Source organism: Mauremys mutica, chromosome 7 (genome assembly GCF_020497125.1).
Source record: "Mauremys mutica isolate MM-2020 ecotype Southern chromosome 7, ASM2049712v1, whole genome shotgun sequence".
Lineage (NCBI taxonomy): Eukaryota > Metazoa > Chordata > Testudines > Geoemydidae > Mauremys > Mauremys mutica.
This window is the reverse complement of record NC_059078.1, coordinates 120,569,254-120,588,618: the sequence shown is the minus strand read 5'-3', so window position 1 is coordinate 120,588,618 and position 19,365 is coordinate 120,569,254. Positions and strand designations below refer to the sequence as shown.

At 37.7% G+C, this 19,365-nt stretch overlaps 1 protein-coding gene across 1 annotated transcript in view; it reads left to right on the top strand.

Moving 5' to 3' along the window:
* SMC3 (structural maintenance of chromosomes 3) overlaps positions 1–19,365 on the top strand; it is a 51,013-nt gene that overhangs the window by 19,602 nt on the left and 12,046 nt on the right. Inside the window, exons 8-19 of the mRNA XM_045024457.1 lie at positions 857–974; positions 4,652–4,827; positions 5,046–5,126; positions 5,587–5,751; positions 6,367–6,488; positions 7,196–7,409; positions 12,868–12,971; positions 13,230–13,329; positions 14,059–14,219; positions 15,757–15,898; positions 17,208–17,358; positions 18,855–19,007. Of these exons, the coding sequence (XP_044880392.1) occupies positions 857–974; positions 4,652–4,827; positions 5,046–5,126; positions 5,587–5,751; positions 6,367–6,488; positions 7,196–7,409; positions 12,868–12,971; positions 13,230–13,329; positions 14,059–14,219; positions 15,757–15,898; positions 17,208–17,358; positions 18,855–19,007 (1,687 nt within the window). The remainder of the gene's footprint in view (positions 1–856; positions 975–4,651; positions 4,828–5,045; positions 5,127–5,586; positions 5,752–6,366; positions 6,489–7,195; positions 7,410–12,867; positions 12,972–13,229; positions 13,330–14,058; positions 14,220–15,756; positions 15,899–17,207; positions 17,359–18,854; positions 19,008–19,365) is intronic.

Sequence of the window (19,365 nt, the reverse complement as noted above, 5' to 3'; positions counted from 1 at the left end):
TCAAAGTAGATATACTAGTCTTCATGCTCTGTATGAATTGAAAACCTTTATCTACAAGCATACCATAAAGATGCAGCAATTAAAATTCTTATGAAGAGTGGTGAAAATTCTAGTGAACAATAGTGAACCTGACACAGATTAATTACTTAAAGTCCATACACAGTTTCAGTAATGTTAGAGCGCCAGGTGCTGGTGGTATGAAACACGACTGCAGTGTGAGCTGAGGGTTGGTTTTTTTTTTTGGTTTTTTTTGACATAATACGTTGAAGTACATGGCCTTCTGGAGATAGGGAAAGTAAAAGGTGGTTTTGCTGCAGCAGAATATTAATGCTCATAGTTGAGTTTGTGTGAAAATCAGTTAAGCTGATATATTTTCTCCCTTTGAAGTCCGAGAAATACTAACTTATATGGGGTTTCAGTAAAGTGTGTTAGCATTTGAAAATTAATAAAAATGAATTACAAGCATATCATAAAAGTATACAACTTTCTGTCTCTTAAAAAGTAATTGATGTCTCAAAAGGAGGAAAATAGGGTAAATTGGAATTTATAATCTTCCTGAAAAAACCCAGTCCTGAAGAATTGTATCCCTAAGCAAGTATATATCAGAAATTGGCAGGGTGGGTTTTCAGCTGAATGTTTCATACTAGCTTGATTTTAAGCATATGATACCTGACTGGAAAGAGTTATCAGGTCTGTTGATAAATGAAGTGAGAATTAATAAAGTTCTGCTGTAATTAAACAATTATAAGAGACATGCCCCGTGCAAGATCTCTTATGTGATGTTGATCATTATTACTATATAAGGAACATGATGTTCAAAACGTAATCTTGTAATTTTGTTTTCTTGAATTCTTAGATCAACCAGATGGCAACAGCCCCTGACTCTCAAAGATTGAAGTTGTTAAGAGAAGTAGCTGGTACTAGAGTGTATGATGAGCGCAAAGAAGAAAGTATTTCCTTAATGAAAGAAACTGGTAAAAATAATTATCTTTATCCCCTGTGTTTCTTTTATATAAGGAATGTCCTGGTTCATGCCACAGTAGTTGCATTAATTTCAAGGCTTTATAACTTGCTTGTTAAAATTAATTCTTTGATTTTATTTGTAAATGGTTAATAAATTTAATAATTTTAAATTATTTTACATTTTTTTCTTTCACTCCAAAGATTCCCAAAGGGCTTCACAAACTCTGTAGAACATCTACACATGTAACCTACTGCTAGGTTGCAGATAGCAGTTAACCAGTACACAGCATGCTGCACCAAAGCGGTGGGAGGGGAAATTTTTATCCACTGGCACTGCTAAAATAAATAACATTTAAAAAAAAAACTTGGGTTATGATGCTTACAAACTTAAAAAAGCCAGAAAATTCAAAATTAGGGCCAAAGCATCATATATTCTTCAGCCATGAAATTTGCTACCGGTTTGTGCTTCAGAGTTAATTTTCACTTTTTAAAAGTTAAATTTCTAGCCCTTATTTGTGGACATAACTTGAACATGCAGACGGCATTGATGTCTTCCTGAGTTTGCAGGAATCCTGAAACTATAGTTCTAACTTTTATGAACTTGCCCGTTCATTTCAGTTGGGGACCCGTGGACTCCACAAATGCAGACTTTGACACTTTTTTCCAAGATGCCACAGAAATCAAATTTTTTTACTATGGAATTCACTCTTGCTATAAACAGACTTCCAGTGTTTGGTTCTATCTTCTTGCCCTAGCTGGTTCTGTCTGCAGCTGTCTCTTGTTCTCTAGCTTTCCCCATGAGTGGGAGTTAATTGGATTACTGTGTGTTCTCCCTGCACTGTTCCATAGTGCCAGAATTAGAGCCTAATTTTTACTTAAGGAGTGGGGGAGCTAGACGTGCAGGCTGGCATGCTGAACTGCCTGAAAAGCAGAACAGCTGAGGTCCAGGAGCCAAATCTGTGGAACATGGCCCCTAGCTGATCCCTTCTGTGGTATACATGGGGAGGGGGTAAGGGTTCTGAGTTTTTTGGCTGCCTGGACCATATCAGAGTATTCAATGCCTGGGAACTGGAGCTAGGTTGCCTGATGAGCATTATTAAATGATTGACTGCTTTTACAGCAGGGATGACTTCAGCTATGAGCCATAGTTGTTTGCATTTGTGGTGGGGAGTGGCAAGAGACTAGATCAATGTTGCAGCTGGATTTAGCTGTGGTTGTCATGGAATTTGGTCTCATTATGCTAGGGAGTACCTGGCCGCTGGTTTTAAGGCAATAGTTACACTTTCAATTCATGTTCTGATGCCTTTCTCTCATTCTCCTTCTCATCTCCCTACCTTGCCCATTTTCTTATACAGGTTGAACCTCTCTAACCTGGCACTCCCTGGTCCAGCAACATCTGTGGTCTGGCATAGGTGCCGACTCCATGGGTGCTCCGGGGGTGGAGCACCCACGGGGAAAAATTAGTGGGTGCGGAGCATCCACTGCGGCCAAGCTCCCTTCTTCCCCCAGGCTTACCAACTCCTCCTTCTCCCTCCCAGCGCTTCCAGAGCGCTGCAAACAGCTGATTCACAGCGTTCAAGCTCTGGGAGGGAGGAGGAGGACCTGGGGCTGGCATCGGAGTCCCCAGGCAGGGGGCCAAAGGCTGGGACCCTGGGTGGTGGCGGGGAGCCACGCTGGGCTTAAAGCCTGGGGATGCCGTAGCACCCCTCACATCTCTACTTTCCACGCCTATGGAGACCCGCTGGCACTCTGCATTGACCTCCCGTGGTTCGGCACCGGTTAGGTCCCAAGGGTGCTGGATTAGAGAGGTTCAACGTGTACATCCAAAACAAACAAAACCACCAACAATCCAGGAATACTCAATGGACTAACAGCTCTATCTCCAAATTGTCTGGCCTTCGTCTTTCATGATCTTCATGTTGACTAAATGTAATTTTTTTTTTTAACTTACACAAACCTTTGATATAAGTAGAATTATCATTTATTTTTCAGATGTATCAAAAATCGCCATGCTTTGAAAATGACCAATAGTATCAATTTGTATTAGAATTTAACACCAAAGTCAATTTAAACACAACCATCTTTATGTCATCCAAAATAGTACCTGCCCAGTACTTCTGATGTATGTTGCTAATTTGTAGATGACAAGAGTGCCTTTAGAAAGCACCAATCTGTGCAATCATACAGTCCTACAGAGGCAAAAATACTGATCTAGTTTATTGAAAATTCCTGACTTTTTTTTAAAGCTTTTGAAAGTTGGTTGGCTCATTTATGTAATTTAGTTGTATTTATACCAGGCTTAAAAAACTGTGTATTAAATAATAGACTCTTCAGTGCAGCTTGATGTTCATTCATGTAAGCCTGTAAAACATAGCAGCATATTGACATGATTATTCAAAGTCCTCATCAACTGCTCAAGAGAACTGTTTGAGAAATTATGGTTATGTATTTAATCAATTTCCCATGAAAATTTTGTTTGCATAATTAGCATACTCTCCTGCCTCTTTCAGGAGCTGTTACTTTCTGATAGTGTAGACTAGTTTGCCGAAACCCATTGCCCTCTGTATCTCCAAAATGTTCTTTATTGTAGTAAATTTTATCTGTATTCTAGCTTCTGTAGAAGTGGATAGATTTTTTTACTTTGGTGCTGGTGTTTAATGGCTTGAGCCACAAGTTGCACGCCAGCTCCCTTTTCTAGGCATAGATGTGATGCCTTCTGTGATCTGCTTTAGCTTCATTGGAATGAATCTTGTATCTTGGACATTGTATCTCAACTTTGTTGTGGCATGCATTAATATTCTGGCACCCACTTTTGTTGTTGTTTTAGCGATCTGTTTAAATTAGTAGTTTTATTTTGCTCTACACAGTGGGAAGCATAAAAGGCGCTGAACCTGTTGACTTTTGGGAGTCTGCAGTCTATGTTACCTAAAAGACACACCCACTTGCCTTGCGCTGACACACTTCTCCACCCTGGTATGGTCCTTCTGCCAGAGTTTGTGAGGAGGTCCCCAGAAGGCAGCCTGTGACTGTATTTCTGCACTGGTGAAATTGTCCCCCAGCTAGATCCAGGGCTCCTAGAGTCCCTTTAAATCACTCCATTCCCTTTACTTTATGGAAGAGGATGTCTATAAAAGGCTTTGCTGTGGTTTGTGTAGTCTTTTGACTAAACTTTCATTTGAAATTTAATTATCTTTGTTAGATTTCTGGATGGGAACTTGTAGAACACACATTTGAATTGACTTAAATTACCTTGTACTTGTGAGACATGGAATTTATATTAGACTCAGTTAGAGCTCAGACCTAGAGTGCAGTAGCTTTATAAATAGAGCTTTCAATTTTTGATATTTGATTCCAGAAAATACCCACATATAATGTTTTTGGCAAAGTCCAGCAATGGCTTCATTCTGTTACATGTATGCTCAGAACAGTTGCCCATTAACTATGCCCTACTGAGAAACAGAAGTAGAGTTGGAATAGCATGAGCCTAGGAAGATGGGAATTTTTGGAAAGAGGATGTGTCTGAAAGTTAATTCCAGACCTAGATCTTCATTTCAGTCAATCTGTTTTTTCAAATCAAAAGCTTTACTTATGAGTCAAAGATAAGAGAATGATGTAAAAAGAAAAACAAGTATTCTGAATATTATAATAGCAACTAAATTATCTTTGTCTTGCTTCTCATTTTCTAAAGAGGGTAAACGAGAGAAAATCAATGAGTTGTTGAAGTACATTGAAGAGCGATTACATACCTTGGAAGAAGAGAAAGAAGAGCTAGCTCAGTATCAGAAGTGGGATAAAATGAGGAGAGCATTAGAATACACCATTTATAACCAGGAACTCAATGAAACACGTGCTAAACTTGATGAGGTAAAGCTTCTTGTTACATTCATTACATATTTCCTTTGTTACGGACACTTTAAATTTTAACTTACATAGTTTTGTATGGACATTTGCTTAACCTAAATAGAATAGTTAAATTGTGAAATTTTCATGCTCATTAATGTACTGAATTACCATTTCCTTTCTGAGTCAATGAGTGATTAAAAAAAGGAACTTATTAATTAAGCAATATTATTTCTGTACAGCTTTCTGCCAAACGAGAGACAAGTGGAGAGAAATCAAGGCAGTTGAGAGATGCACAACAAGATGCTAGAGATAAAATGGAGGTAAAATCTAGAAGCAGTGTACTAACATGAGCAGCTCAAGGATTTGCATTGACTATATGTAGTCTAATTGCTTTGAAAAGTCTTTTGGGTCACTTTGTGAGAGAGCATTTCAGTCTGTCTCAAATCTGAGTAAATTTAAACACAGACTTTGGAGTTAATTGATTATTTAATGCCAATCAAAGGAAAATGGATCCTGTCAAACCAATTTGGGGTGTGTGTGTGTGTGTATCATCAATCAACTTATTTTTAAGGTTAATTTTCAAGATTTTTGGACTTCATATTGTGGTGACTAATTTTCTTTTCTTCTCATATTCTTCACATTCTCTTTAGTCTTAATGGTTAAATAATGAAGCTGTCTTGTGCTAATTCCCTTAAGGGGTACTGAAATATGGATTAGATCAAGCTGTGATAGAAGATTTGTGTGTTTAATAACATATATTACATACTTCTGTTTGTGTAGGATATTGAACGACAAGTTCGAGAACTAAAAACAAAGATTTCAGCGATGAAAGAGGAGAAGGAACAACTCAGTGCTGAGAGACAGGAGCAGATTAAGCAGAGGACCAAATTAGAACTTAAAGCTAAGGACTTGCAAGACGAACTAGCTGGCAACAGTGAACAAAGGGTGAGAAGCAGCTGCAAGAATAAAATGTACAAATTCAGTGTTTTGTATGGATCACATTTTTGGCTATAACTTATGCGTGTATTAGCAGTACTAAGGTATTATGACACCTACTAATAGATGTAAGATTTAATTACAGTGGAAGAAATTCACAACAATGCAAGAGTTCTGTGCCCTGAAGTGTGTAACACACTTTTGAGTGCTGTAAAACATAATAGATCAATTATTTCTTTCTGCCCCATATTGTAAAATCAATTGGCTATAGCTGTTGTCCTCATCTTTTTTCAATCATATAGTAAATACTAAAGGGAGGATGTTGTGAATCATCTGAAAGAAGATTATTCAGTGTAGCAGCACTGAGTACAACTGTTTGACCTGTACTGATCTTTGTTACCCTCCTAGTGTAGCTGCATCTTCTCAAACCTTCTCAAAGGTTGCTCCTGAACCTATCTCTGTCATGTGTCAAAGCAGTATAGTGTCAGATAAGCAGTGGAGTCCATCTAGCATTTTTACAAATATTAAAATATGTCCCAGAGATGCCCTACTGTGTTCACCAATGATTATACAAAGTTGATCTACTAAGTTACTGGTATTAAATATTACTTTGTTTACTTTTAGAAAAGACTATTAAAGGAGAGACAGAAGCTTCTTGAGAAAATTGAGGAGAAGCAGAAAGAACTAGCTGAGACGGAACCCAAATTCAACAGTGTAAAAGAAAAAGAAGAGCGAGGAATTGCTAGGTCTGTGGCTCACCATACAAGGAATTAAACCATTTTAGAAGGAGCAAGGAATAATGCCAAAGCAGTATATAATGAAAATTGTATATACATTACAGCTGTTATAAAGTGAGAGAATGCATTTGAGTCTAAATGTTTTTTTATTTACAAAGAAATGCCCCTTTCACCAACAAATTAAAAAAATAAAATAAAATGAAAAGCACACACATTCGGGGCTTATGTGGCCCTGCGTTATATTTGCTCGTTGCTTGCAGAGGCACTAAGTTTGTTTCTCAAGAATCTTATTAAAAAGCTTCAGCTTATTAAAAAGAATCAGTGTTGTACTAGTGAACAAGGAGGCATCACCGACATGTTGCTCTGTTCTTGAAGAAACAAAGGAAGTAAGGATCTTTTGCTTATTAGAAAAAGGCAAACTTGATAAGTGAGAAGGAACTTGTTTTCAAGCTTTAAAAAAGCAACCCATGGAGAGTAAATGAAAATTCAAAACAAAAGTAAATTGGTGCCTCTTAATTGCTTTGCTCATTTTAAAGCGTTCTCTGAGATGATTGTATAGCTTGCAAAAAAAAAATTCAAATTGTCGTTTGACCACTGTTAACGGTTTAAAATTAATTTGATAGCACTTTGTTCTTGAAGATCTTCTGAATAAAATCTTAAAATGAAATATGTTTGACATGTTATAAAGAAACTTTTTTTCCCCCTCTCTTATCTAGACTAGCACAAGCTACCCAGGAAAGAACAGATCTTTATGCAAAACAAGGCCGAGGAAGCCAGTTTACTTCCAAAGAAGAAAGGGATAAGTGGATTAAAAAGGAACTCAAGTCTCTAGATCAGGCAATCAATGACAAAAAACGACAGATTGCAGCAATACACAAAGATTTAGAAGATACAGAGGCTAATAAAGAGAAGAATCTGGAGCAATACAGTGTAAGGAGTTCTAAGTTATTACTGCAGAGATATTTTGAGGGAAAAGGCTAAACCAGTGTTGGGTAACGTGCAGCCCTTGGGCTACATGCGGCCCATCAGGGTAATCTGATTGCAGGCTGTGAGACATTTTGCTGACGTTGACTGTCTGCAGGCACCGCCCTCTGCAGCTATAAATAAATAAATAATAATTGGAGATATACCAATCTCCTAGAACTGGAAGGGACCTCGAAAGGTCATCGAGTCCAGCCCCCTGCCTTCACTAGCAGAACCAATTTTTGCCCCAGATCCCTAAGTGGCCCCCTCAAGGATTGAACTCACAACCTTGGGTTTAGCAGGCCAATGCTCAAACCACTGAGCTATCCCTCCCAGTGGCTGCGATTCTCTGTTCCCGGCCAATGGGACCTGTGGCAACCAGTACGTCTCTGCAGCCCCTTCACCTGCAGACGCCACTTCTCACAGCTCCCATTGGCCGGGAACAGAGAACCGTGGCCACTGGGAGCTGAGGGGGGCGGTGCCTGTGGATGGTCAATGTCAGCAAAATGTCTCGCGGCCTGCAATCAGAATTCCCTAATGGCCGCAAGTTGCCCACCACTGGGCTAAACTCTGTGTTCATAATTGGATTTGTTTCAATGAATGAGTTTAATTTTTATTTAAAATCTAGAGGACAAGAGAGGGTCTTGTTGTGTCCTGCACTATTATAAATGTTTGCATGCTAACACTAATTTTAGAGTCTGTTCTCAAATATTTTTCTTCAGCACCATATATTTCTTTTTTCCTGATTTTGGAGGAAGACTGAAATTAGCTAGACAGCATTCATCAGCATCCTCTAAAACAGCAAGCCTGTGTATTATTGTTTCTGCCAGTGTGTATATTGTTTCTGCCAGTTAACAACACTCATGGGTAATTTGATCCAAAATTTTTCTTAAGTCTTACAAATATTGCTCTTTAATTTTTTATTTAAAACAAAACACTATTCCTTCAAATGTATCTTGCATGGATTTTGCATTTAGCTTGAGAGAGTGTTCCTTTGGACCCTGTTAGATAATTGTACAAGTCTTAATATAGGCTAAGCACTTTGCATGCAATAGGAATCAGTTTCTATCTGCACAAAAGAGAAGAGGGAGTATCTCGTGTTTTAATGAATGTGCACTTAGTTACTCAAAACATCTGCTTTCAAAATCTTCTATGTGATGCTGTATGCTTTAGGGAAGAGTAAGAATTTGGAGAACACTGAATCCTAATGCTTAAGAGAACTACTGGTGCAGAAGAAGTTTCCTTAAATTCTGTCAAGTACTCTGAGCTGCTATAGTATTAAAGGAAAAGTTGTTTAGAAAAAAATAAGAAATTATCCACATTATGGAGTCTGATCATTCACTTCACTAAAACTCTGGTGTAAGAAGTGGAGGAGGATCAAACTTAAATAAAGAGTGTGGGGTATTTATGCAGTGGATACATTTTCATAGAATCATAGGACTGGAAAGGGACTCAACGTCATCTAGTCCAGTCCCCTGCACTCGTGGCAGGACTAAATATTGCCTAGACCATCCCTGACAGGTGTTTGTCTAACCTTCTCTTAAATCTCCAGTGATGGAGATTCCATAACCTCTCGGAGCAATTTATTACAGTGCTTAACCATTCTGACAGTTAGGAAGTTATTCTCTAATGTCCAACCTAAACTGCCCTTGTTGCAATTTAAGCCCATTGCTTCTTGTCTATTCTCAGAGGTTAAGGAGAACAATTTTTCACCCTCTTCCTTGTAATAACCTTTTATGTACTTGAAAACTGTTATCATGTTCCCCCTCAGTCTTCTCTTCTCCAGACTAAACAAACCCAATTTTTTCAATCTTTCCTCATAGGTCATGTTTTTAGACCTTGAATGATTTTTCTTGCTCTTCTCTGGACTTTCTCCAGTTTGTCCACATCTTTCCTGAAATGTGGTGCCCAGAACTGGACACAATACTCCAGTTGAGGCCTAATCAGCGTGGAGTAGAGTGGAACAAACTACTTATCGTGTCTTGCTTACAACACTCCAGCTAATACATCCCAAAATGATGTTCGCTTTTTTTGCAACAGTGTTACACTATTGACTCATATTTAGCTTGTGATCCGCTATGTCCCTAGGTCCCTTTCCACAGTACTTCTTCCTAGGCAGTCATTTCCCATTTTGTATGTGTGCAACTGATTGTTCCTTCTTAAGTGGAGTACTTTGGTTTCATCTTTATTGAATTTCATCCTGTTTACTTCAGATCATTTCTTCTGTTCTCCAGATCATTTTGAATTTTAATCCTATCCTCCAAAGCGCTTGCAGTCATGAGGAAAACCTTTTCTCTGTGATGTTGCCAACGATACTCTGCATACATTGTCAACTTTGTGGATATTATTTATGAAAATAAATTCTTATCTTCCACATTGGAGCTTTAAAGCTTCTGTGAATATTTTTGTTTATTGTCTGATGTAACTTTAGTCTTTGAGGCCTGTTTCTTTGCTTTGTTCCTCTTTTCCTTTGCCTTTAGTAATGCATGCTTTACTGTTTCCAGTTTAAAGCTAAATATCAGTTGTCACTCTGCAACCTTGTGTGCTTTGTTAGATTTTCATTTTTATATGTCTCTCTTGAATTGTAATTGGTCTTGCACAGATTTAAGCCCTGCAGCCTTATAAGGGTGTGCCTATTTAATATGAACCACTTATAAATTACCTTTACTCTGACATGCAGAGGGAAACTAGTTTCTACCTACTTCAAAACAAGGATTTCTTTTTAGACCTGACTTTTTACACATACACGTAATGTTTTTGTTCAGTACTAAATCAATCTGCCTGAAGTTTCACACGTGGTTGGGTAAGGTATAATTTTCCTAGAAAACTTTACAAGGCGTTTGAAACACAGGCTCAAAAATTAGGTGATTTTTGCTTCCCCCACATCTTTTAAATACCTGGCATAGGAGCAAAATATAGTCATATTCCTTATTCAGTGTGTTAGTGTCCCACGGGGTTTTAGCCTCTCTAGAACAGTGTCCAGAGGAATCATTACTTTGCCTGCCTTTGCACCAACCACAGGAGTATAGTCTGCACTTTTTTGTGGGGTCTAACTATGGGTGTTTTCCCTTTTGTAAATGAGAGTTCCAGAAGGCATTGGGAGCAATGTCATCTAAATGCTCCACCTGGCGCACTGCGTAAGAATATAAGAATGGCTATACTGGGTCAAACCAATGGTCCATCTAGCCCAATATCCTGTCTTCTGACAGTGGCCGCTGTCAGATACTTTGGAAGGAATGTACAGAACAGGGTCATCATCAAGTGATCCATCCACGGTTGTCCAGTGCCAGCTTCTGGCAGTCAGAGGTTTAAGGACACCGAGAGCATGGAGTTGCATCCCTGAGCACCTTGGCTAATAGCCATTGATGGACCTATCCTCCATCTGCTTATCTAATTATTTTTTGGACCCAGTTATACTTTTGACCTTCACAACATCCCTGGCAATGAGTTCCACAGGTTGACTATGAATTTCATGAAGTACTGCCTTATGTTTTGATTTTAAACCTGTCTATTAATTTAATTGTGTGACCCCTGGTTCTTGTTATGTGATGAAGCAAATAATACTTTCCCCTCTATACCATTTGTGATTTTATAGATACCTATCATGTCCCCCCGTTATCTCCCTTCTAAATCGAACAGTACCAGTCTTTTGAATCTCTTCTCAGATGGTGGTAGTTCCATTCCTCTAATCTTTTTTGTTGCCCTTCTTTGTACTTTTTCCAGTTCTAATCTATCTTTTTGAGATAGGGTGACCAGAACTGCACACAGTATTCAAGGTTTGGGCATTTATATGGGGTACCATGCATTTATATAGTGACATTATATTTTGTCTTATCTTATGATCAAAGATCAAATATTTCATCTTTACCCCAGGCCTATGAGTGCTGTAGCTAAAAACCACAGCAGAACATATGTTGAGCAGAATATTGGTCTGCCCTGTGCTGCTGTCCAATTGAGAATATCATGTGTATTTTCCAAAGTTTCAGCCAGACTGCAAAGTATTAATGAAGAGATAAGGAATGTTCCGGATTATGGATGGGAGAATTGACAGCAGCTTTGATAGCACATGCTGGCTGTTTTGTTGGAGCCTTTAATCAAGGTTGTATGGTAGCCTGTTGTAATGTTGTTGATTTTTTCAGGCTGTTTAACACTCCTTGTGTGTCAGGCGAAACCATAGAAATGAAGAATCAGTTCTAACCAGTTACATGGCCGTGCAGGGAGTATGCCCACTGCTAATGCCATTATGCTTGATGTGCTGACAGATGCAGCCCTTACAATCTCTGTTGCATAATAAATCTACTGGAACTTGGTGATAAATGTGAAACCTGATCAAATTTATGAACAAAGTCACACTGAGGAAGAAAGTGTTCTGCCAGTGTAAACCATATTTTGGAAGAGAGCCATGCTACTCAAGCATTTCTCTGTAGTTGGTTGAGTGAGGCAAATGGCATACCACTCTGGCTGTTTTTACTGGCAGAGTTCCTGCAATGAACAACTCTCAAGCCTCTGTTTCTTCTGGAAGTGAAAAGGATCTTGTCAGTGCTGAAACGTACGTGTGTGTGTGTGTGCGCGCGCGCGCAAAACAATACATACACAAATTCTTCTGAGCAAGCTGAAATAATTGCCTGGTTTTTTTGTAACATGGAGGTGTTTTGGAGAAATTGGTCTGGAGACTGGAAAAGTGAACAATAAAAATAAAAGATTTTAAGACTGCAGAAAATAGTAGTACTAACATTAAGAATCATAAAGTTATTACCAGTAAATTCCTAGCCATTGAGCTGCTGAAAGAAATGAAAGCTCTTGATTCCAGACAATGGGGATAGAGGAACATCTGCTAGCAAGTTCTCCAAATATGCTGCACTAGCAGAGTACCTGCAGCTAAGTGGTACCAGTACTTGACTTTATTGGAGAACACACTAGAACCTTCATTATAGCAAGAGTGGCATGGAAGGCTAACATGCAATATATTGTTGTACAGCAATCTAAATGCTATTTAGCCTCAGAAGCTTATTATTTTTGTGTTGTAAAGGAACAAACTTCCAAGCAGATTGCAGTAATGGGTCTCTTTGATTCCACTTTATAGTGTAACGTATGATGGCTTTGAGTATTTCTGCCAATTCTCTGATCCTTTTCGTTCTGAAGGTGACTGGAACATCAGAATCAACAAAATAAATCTTGCTTTCTTCTTTGTCCTTCTTGCCTGGCTGTTAGCACCCAGTCACTTCATAGTCTCCATACTGCTGCTGCTGACCTCTAAAGATCTGTTTTTTCTTACCACTTTAGCAATTTTAGTGCAAATAATGGAAAAAGTTACAGGAATTAATTCTGAATTGTAATATAAGGATTTAAAGCTAGAATTGCATAACAGATGGATTTAAAGCTAGAGTCTTACCGTTGAAAGATTTATTTTTTTTATGTGCATTAGAAATTGGACCAAGATCTTAATGAGGTTAAAGCTCGTGTCGAAGAACTGGACAGAAAGTATTATGAGGTGAAAAACAAAAAAGATGAACTACAGAGTGAAAGAAAGTTAGTAAATTTATTTAAAATTTGTTTTAATTATTATGTGTAAAATGTAAAGGATGCCAGCTGTGTAGTCGTTGACTTGGCATAACTACTTAAGTATTTTTAAATACGGTCATGTGTTTGGAGGTTTAAACCTCTACATTTCAATTTTTAAAAAAAATTACTACTTTAGAAGGAAGTTAACCAAGTTTTACTTGCTAAAAATTTTCTGATAATCAAAGTGCTTAATAATGTTAACCTGCCTTTTGTCTCGTTTTGTAGTTATCTGTGGCGAGAGGAGAATGCTGAACAACAAGCTCTTGCTGCAAAACGAGAGGATTTGGAGAAGAAACAGCAACTTCTTAGAGCAGCAACAGGAAAAGTGAGATACTGTGCATTTGTTAAAGTTACTAATTGATTATATGACATGAGGAAAGGTTTCATATCTTTAAAGATAATTGCCACATCTTTAAGGGGAAAAAACAGTCTACAGCTGCAGATCATAATATCAGAACATTTTCATAAGCCTTAATTTTCAAATACTTACAGCTCTCTGAAAAAGAATTCTTTTGGGCTGAAATACCTATTTATTCTTAGCCTAAAGCCAGTTTTTGGAGTGAGAAATTTTTTGCTGAAATTCAGTTTGAGTTTATCAAAGCATTGAAAACGGGTGGCTCTCAGACTCTCAAATTACCATGCCTATTGGTTCCTATATCCAAAGCAGGTACTTGCTGTCAGTGGCCGGGAGGGAACTTGTGGTGGCCTTAGAGTAGGCAGTGACAGCTCACGTGCACTATCCACATGGGTAGCCATGTGTTGTCTGCAGTCCTAACAAGAATTGGTCAGTGACTGTGGCCTTCATAAGGCCCAGTGGCTGACACTGAGCAGCTGAGAGGCAGATGGTGAATGACCCATGATCTCAATTAGAAATCACTAAAAAACTTGAAATCCAAGCAATAAGCTTAAAAACATTTTGTCAATTTATATTTTAAACTGGCAAGACAAAAGACTAAAAACTCTAGATTAGCATTATTTCTAGGTCACGTGATCCTTGAAGTCTAGTAATACAAGTTATTCATAATATTATTCATAATATTTTTTTTTATGACAGGCCATTCTAAATGGTATAGACAGCATAAACAAAGTCTTGGAACACTTTCGCCGGAAAGGCATAAACCAACATGTTCTAAATGGTTACCATGGCATTGTGATGAATAATTTTGAGTGTGAGCCTGCTTTCTATACTTGTGTTGAAGTTACTGCAGGGAACAGGTAAATTATACTGTATTGAATTCTTCTTGAGTTTGAAAGGGTAAGAGGGGCATGTTTGACTTTATGCATGTTGAAAGCCAGTTGCTGGCACAAGCTTGCCATAGGAGGGTTTATTCTTTTGATGTATACATTGGGCCTGTTGTCAACTTTAGTTGCATGTATGTACAATAATCAAATTCGCACCATATCAAAAAGACACTGAAAAGAGCTCTTTACCCGACTAAAACTCACTACCCAAATTAAACCCTTCCTTCTCTCAACCTGTCCCCTTAGGAAAATCCCTACTGTGTGTTCAAAAGATCAGTAGGCTTGGGCTGTACTGAGCAAAACTGTGGGGAGGAGAGCAAATTCCAGACTCAAGAGCTCTTCACAAGTCCTTCCCATGGTCCATTATGTAAATATCTAGAGGGTATTTGCCCAAATAACCTGGTATGTGTCAGGGTACTACAGAAATGTCAGTCTGTAGGATACATAGGCTCCAAACAATCGGGCTATCGTTTGAATTAATTGGAAGCTGGTGTAGTCTCTAGAATAGGAGTTTGAGATATGCTCACAGAAAGTACACTAAGTAAGCATTTAACCACAGTCTGTGAATCCGCTGAAATTTCCAAGTGGTTAATAGCCTCAAGTAGAGTATGTTACAATGATCCAGTCTGGAGGTAGCAAAGGCATGAATATTGGTGGTGAAGTTCTCATTCCCTAAGAAGGCTAACAATCTCTTAGCCATACACAATTTGTTCCAGTATTTATTCTTGTAAACGTCCTAATTATTTTCTTTAAGTCCAAACACAGACCTTTTAATAAAAATTATTGGCACTGGTGGGTTTTTTTCATTTTTCTTTTCCTTTTAAAGCATAGTGAGATGCTGTGTTCGATGTACTAAACAATAGGAAGAGAGTTAGTCTCAGAAGCAGTTAAAATTACCCTTTTTGACTCCCTTTGATTAATGATGATAGCACCCACTGCCACCTGGAAATTCTTATCACCCTTTCAACACCTGGCTGAAAGTTGATTGTGTGGAACAGAACATTTTAATTTTGCCCACTCATGATCCTGTCCTTAGACAAGGTGTTTCTGCGTAAACACTTACAGGGAAGAAAGGTAGACTGAATAGGCTTGCTATTGCAGGGGTATGTGACAGGTATGCACAGCTGATGAGAAAAAGACCAACATTTATTGGGCTTTCCCTGTGACCAGTGCTAGTAAATTCTTGGGTGGCCTCATCTGGATGAAACTGAATAAGAGGGCTAATTATTAAAAAAACAAACACAAACCCCCGCCCTGTCCCAACTACTTAAATGGTGTTTCTGCAGATTTTAGTACGGTGTAAATTATCTTCCTAGTCTAAAAATTTCTGTGACCATTATTTTTTCCACTTGTATTTTCTAAGGTGTGGTAATGCCAAAAACTGTAGAGAGAATAAAACATGGTTTTGTTTTGTTTAGTGGTTCCTGGAAATTTGAGTTTGGGGTAGAAAATGTCAATTATTTTGGCATAATAAAATCTTGGTGTTTTTTCTTTGGTCTGTTTAAATTAGGTTATTTTATCATATTGTGGATTCCGATGAGGTCAGTACAAAGATCTTAATGGAGTTTAATAAAATGAACCTTCCTGGAGAAGTAACTTTTCTGCCTCTCAACAAGCTGGATGTTAGAGATACTGCTTACCCTGAAACCAATGTGAGTCACTGTTTTGATACTGAGTTCTGTTTTTTCTTCAAGTAGATTACTTATAAGTTACATATTTATGGCACATAGATGCTATGTACTCTTGCTGCTACTGCTTTATAATGCTATTTTCTTCAGGCTGGCCATGTCCAACTAAATATTTTTTTTCAGTATTGCACTTCAAGAATCTCTTTAACACCTGGTAGATTCAAAAAAGTAATGTTAAACTTCATGCGTTTAAAAAGATACAGAGTTGAGAATGAAAGGAAGAATTTCATTATCATCTGAATAGAAATGGTAATGTACTTTCCTCAAGTTGGAAGGCAGCCTTTTTACAAGACCTGGGCAAGAGGATAATGTGACATAGCATAAGACAGCCAAATTTATTATTTGAAACAAGTTATGCTCCATTGCCACTATGAAAATTTTGTTAATACCATTATATTTTCACTAGTAAATATATAATATACTTACAATTTCAAATTCAAATAGATACTTACTGTAGGTTAGTTTAAAAAATTTACTGATTTCCTACGGTAAAGTAGGTCAACTAGACTTTTTACACATTCTATTTAATTTTGCATAAACAATGAAACATAAATGATACTGATAGGAACAACCTGATTCTTCACAGACATTCACTTTGGAAATACATTATGTATGTATGTTTCTGGTGGCACCCACAATATCTTATTCCTTATACAGAAGTTGTTAATTGACAGATACAGTAACAAAAATCATTTAAACTCACTCAGTTGCTACTTAGCACCTGATCCTGTTCCTGTTGAAATTACTGGCAGACCTGTCATTGCTCCAGTGGGAGTAAGATCAAACCTTAAATCAGTCCCTTCAGATTTTCATAACTATTTATGCCTAACTTGCATGTGCAGTATTTTTTGATGTGTCTGAGAAATTGTAATAAGCCGACCCCCTAATTGATTGTGCAGCAGTTTAAAGAACACATGATCATACACAGAGACAGTAATTTGTATTCTCAATCACAGGCATTTCTGTAAATTATGATGGCATGCACAGTTCTAAACGGACTTGCTTCATTAATTTTCAGCACATTGGAACGACCTATTCTTAGTGTTTTATTTTTTTTAATTCAAGATTACAGAAATTCTTATTGCAAATTTGAGGGTTTATTTTATTTTGTTCTTTTTGTTGGGTTGCCAAGGGTTCTCTTTAAATTATTTTTCACTGGCAATTGCACAGTGCACCCAGTGGATGCTTCAGGCTATGTCTGACACATTCGTGCAACTTATTGTTCTTGTTGTTGGTTTGTACTACTTTATTGATGTGAATGCTACATTTTTAGGACGCTATTCCTATGATCAGTAAACTGAGATACAATCCCAGATTTGACAAAGCCTTCAAACATGTTTTTGGAAAGACTCTTATTTGTCGTAGCATGGAGGTGTCTACCCAGTTGGCCAGAGCTTTCACTATGGATTGTATTACTTTGGAAGGTATGTATCGCAATTATATTATCAATTTAATGGAAAAACAGGGTCTTTGGTGGACCAAGGGTCATTGAAACTAGTCTATTACTTTGCTAGTGTTCTTTGCAAAACCTGATATTATGGTAATTTACCTGGGTAAGCTAGATGAAACAAACTAAATGTTAATATCGCTGTTTGTCATAGTCCAAAATATTTTTTAAGTCCTCTAGGTTTTTTTTGGTGACTTGGGCGACAGATCATTAGGAATCATCCCAGAGACTTACAAAATGGATTAGACTTGTATCTGATTTTATCAGGTATTGATGTCCCTGAGGAATTGAGAAGCTTATTCCACTAGGTTTAAAACAACTTCTATGGCATGCTTATGTACCGCTTAATTACTAAGAAGTGCAGGTTCGCTACTTCGGTATACTAGTCACATGTTTGTCTTGACTTGATATCTCCCTGTTTTTTGGAGAGGAATCTTCTGTTTAGTGGCTCCCCATGAGCTACGCTGCTAGTTTCTCTCTCCTTTGAGAAGTTCCTCAGATCCCCACTCTGAGAGAAAATTATTATTTACAATAACTGGTTCTTGTAGTGTTGTTTTCTGCAGATCCACTCTGCCACTTTCCTATATTTTCCAGAGTGCTTTAATGAATCTTTCGATGTGTAAGGGCAGTTGAGGCCACAGCCCATTTTATGTCCTTGAGTCCAAATGTTAGGATCCACACGTGTTACTTGCATGACTCAAACAGTCATTGCATTATAGAAGATTCTGGGTATTCATCCCGTGTGCATCTGCAGAGGCAGTTATTTAAGAACCCCAGTTAGTGACAAGTAACATTTCTTGGGCAAAACAGTTAACCATAAGATTTGTCAGGCCTAAAGGAGACTAAGGCTTTGATCAGTCGGGACAGCAGTTACAGATGGAGGTATAGCAGAAGATTTGGTAAAAAGGATGCAGCGTAACAGCAAACGTTAAGAGAACGTTGGAGCTTGCCCCTTTTTGGGTGGAGTGTTTTAATAGAGCGCACACCAGTTGTTTAAGGTTAGCCCCGTTTGCCTTGATTACGTCTGGCCATTTTGGCCACTATTGAGGAAACTGCTCTAACATTTTGAAAAACTGGAAGTGATATGGCGTTTGAATGTCCCTATTGTTCATATAAATTGACTTTCATGTGGATTACATGCTTTCAGAAGTTAATAAAAGAAATTGAAGGCAGTTCCTTGAGCTAGGAACCTGCTGGTCTTGAGGCATTAAATACACTTTTTAAAAGCTTTACAAAAATAAATGTGATTTTTTTTTTGCCTTGTTAACATTTGAAAGTGACATTTTGTAAATTAATTGCAAACATTACATGCATGCATGATTCCTCAGAATTGTATAGAATCTCTCTAGGAAATTGACAGTACTTAAAGTACATATTAGCAGAATAATCATTAGCTCCTAGGAACTGCTTTGAACAACATGTCCTATGGGTGTGCAGTACAAAAGTACCATTTTAATTCTCTTCTGTTCATAGGTGATCAAGTCAGCCATCGTGGTGCTCTGACTGGAGGTTATTATGACACAAGAAAGTCTCGGCTTGAACTGCAAAAAGATGTTAGAAAGGCAGAAGAAGAACTTGGTGAACTTGAAGCAAAACTCAATGAAAACTTGCGCAGAAACATTGAAAATATCCTTTTTGATGTATTTGTGCATGTTGTGTGGGAAAAGTTGCATGGTAATAAGGCCTAGTGAGTTTGTTCTTTTCTCCCACCTTCATTACAAAATGAACAATTGTTTTAAGACTTTATTTTTACATAATGGCTATTTTCTATGGTATTAGATGTAATTCCTGCCTATGCAGGCTTTCTTCTATATACTGCTATAGAGGTTCTAATGAGAGTAGTCAACATTTAAAAAAAAAAAACAGGAAAATTACTATATTAAAAATGCAACAGAGCCCACATAAACGAATGCTAATACATTTTATGCCAGATTTATATTGTTGGAGAATTTAATTTCTAATGTAACACGTCTCTCAATTACAC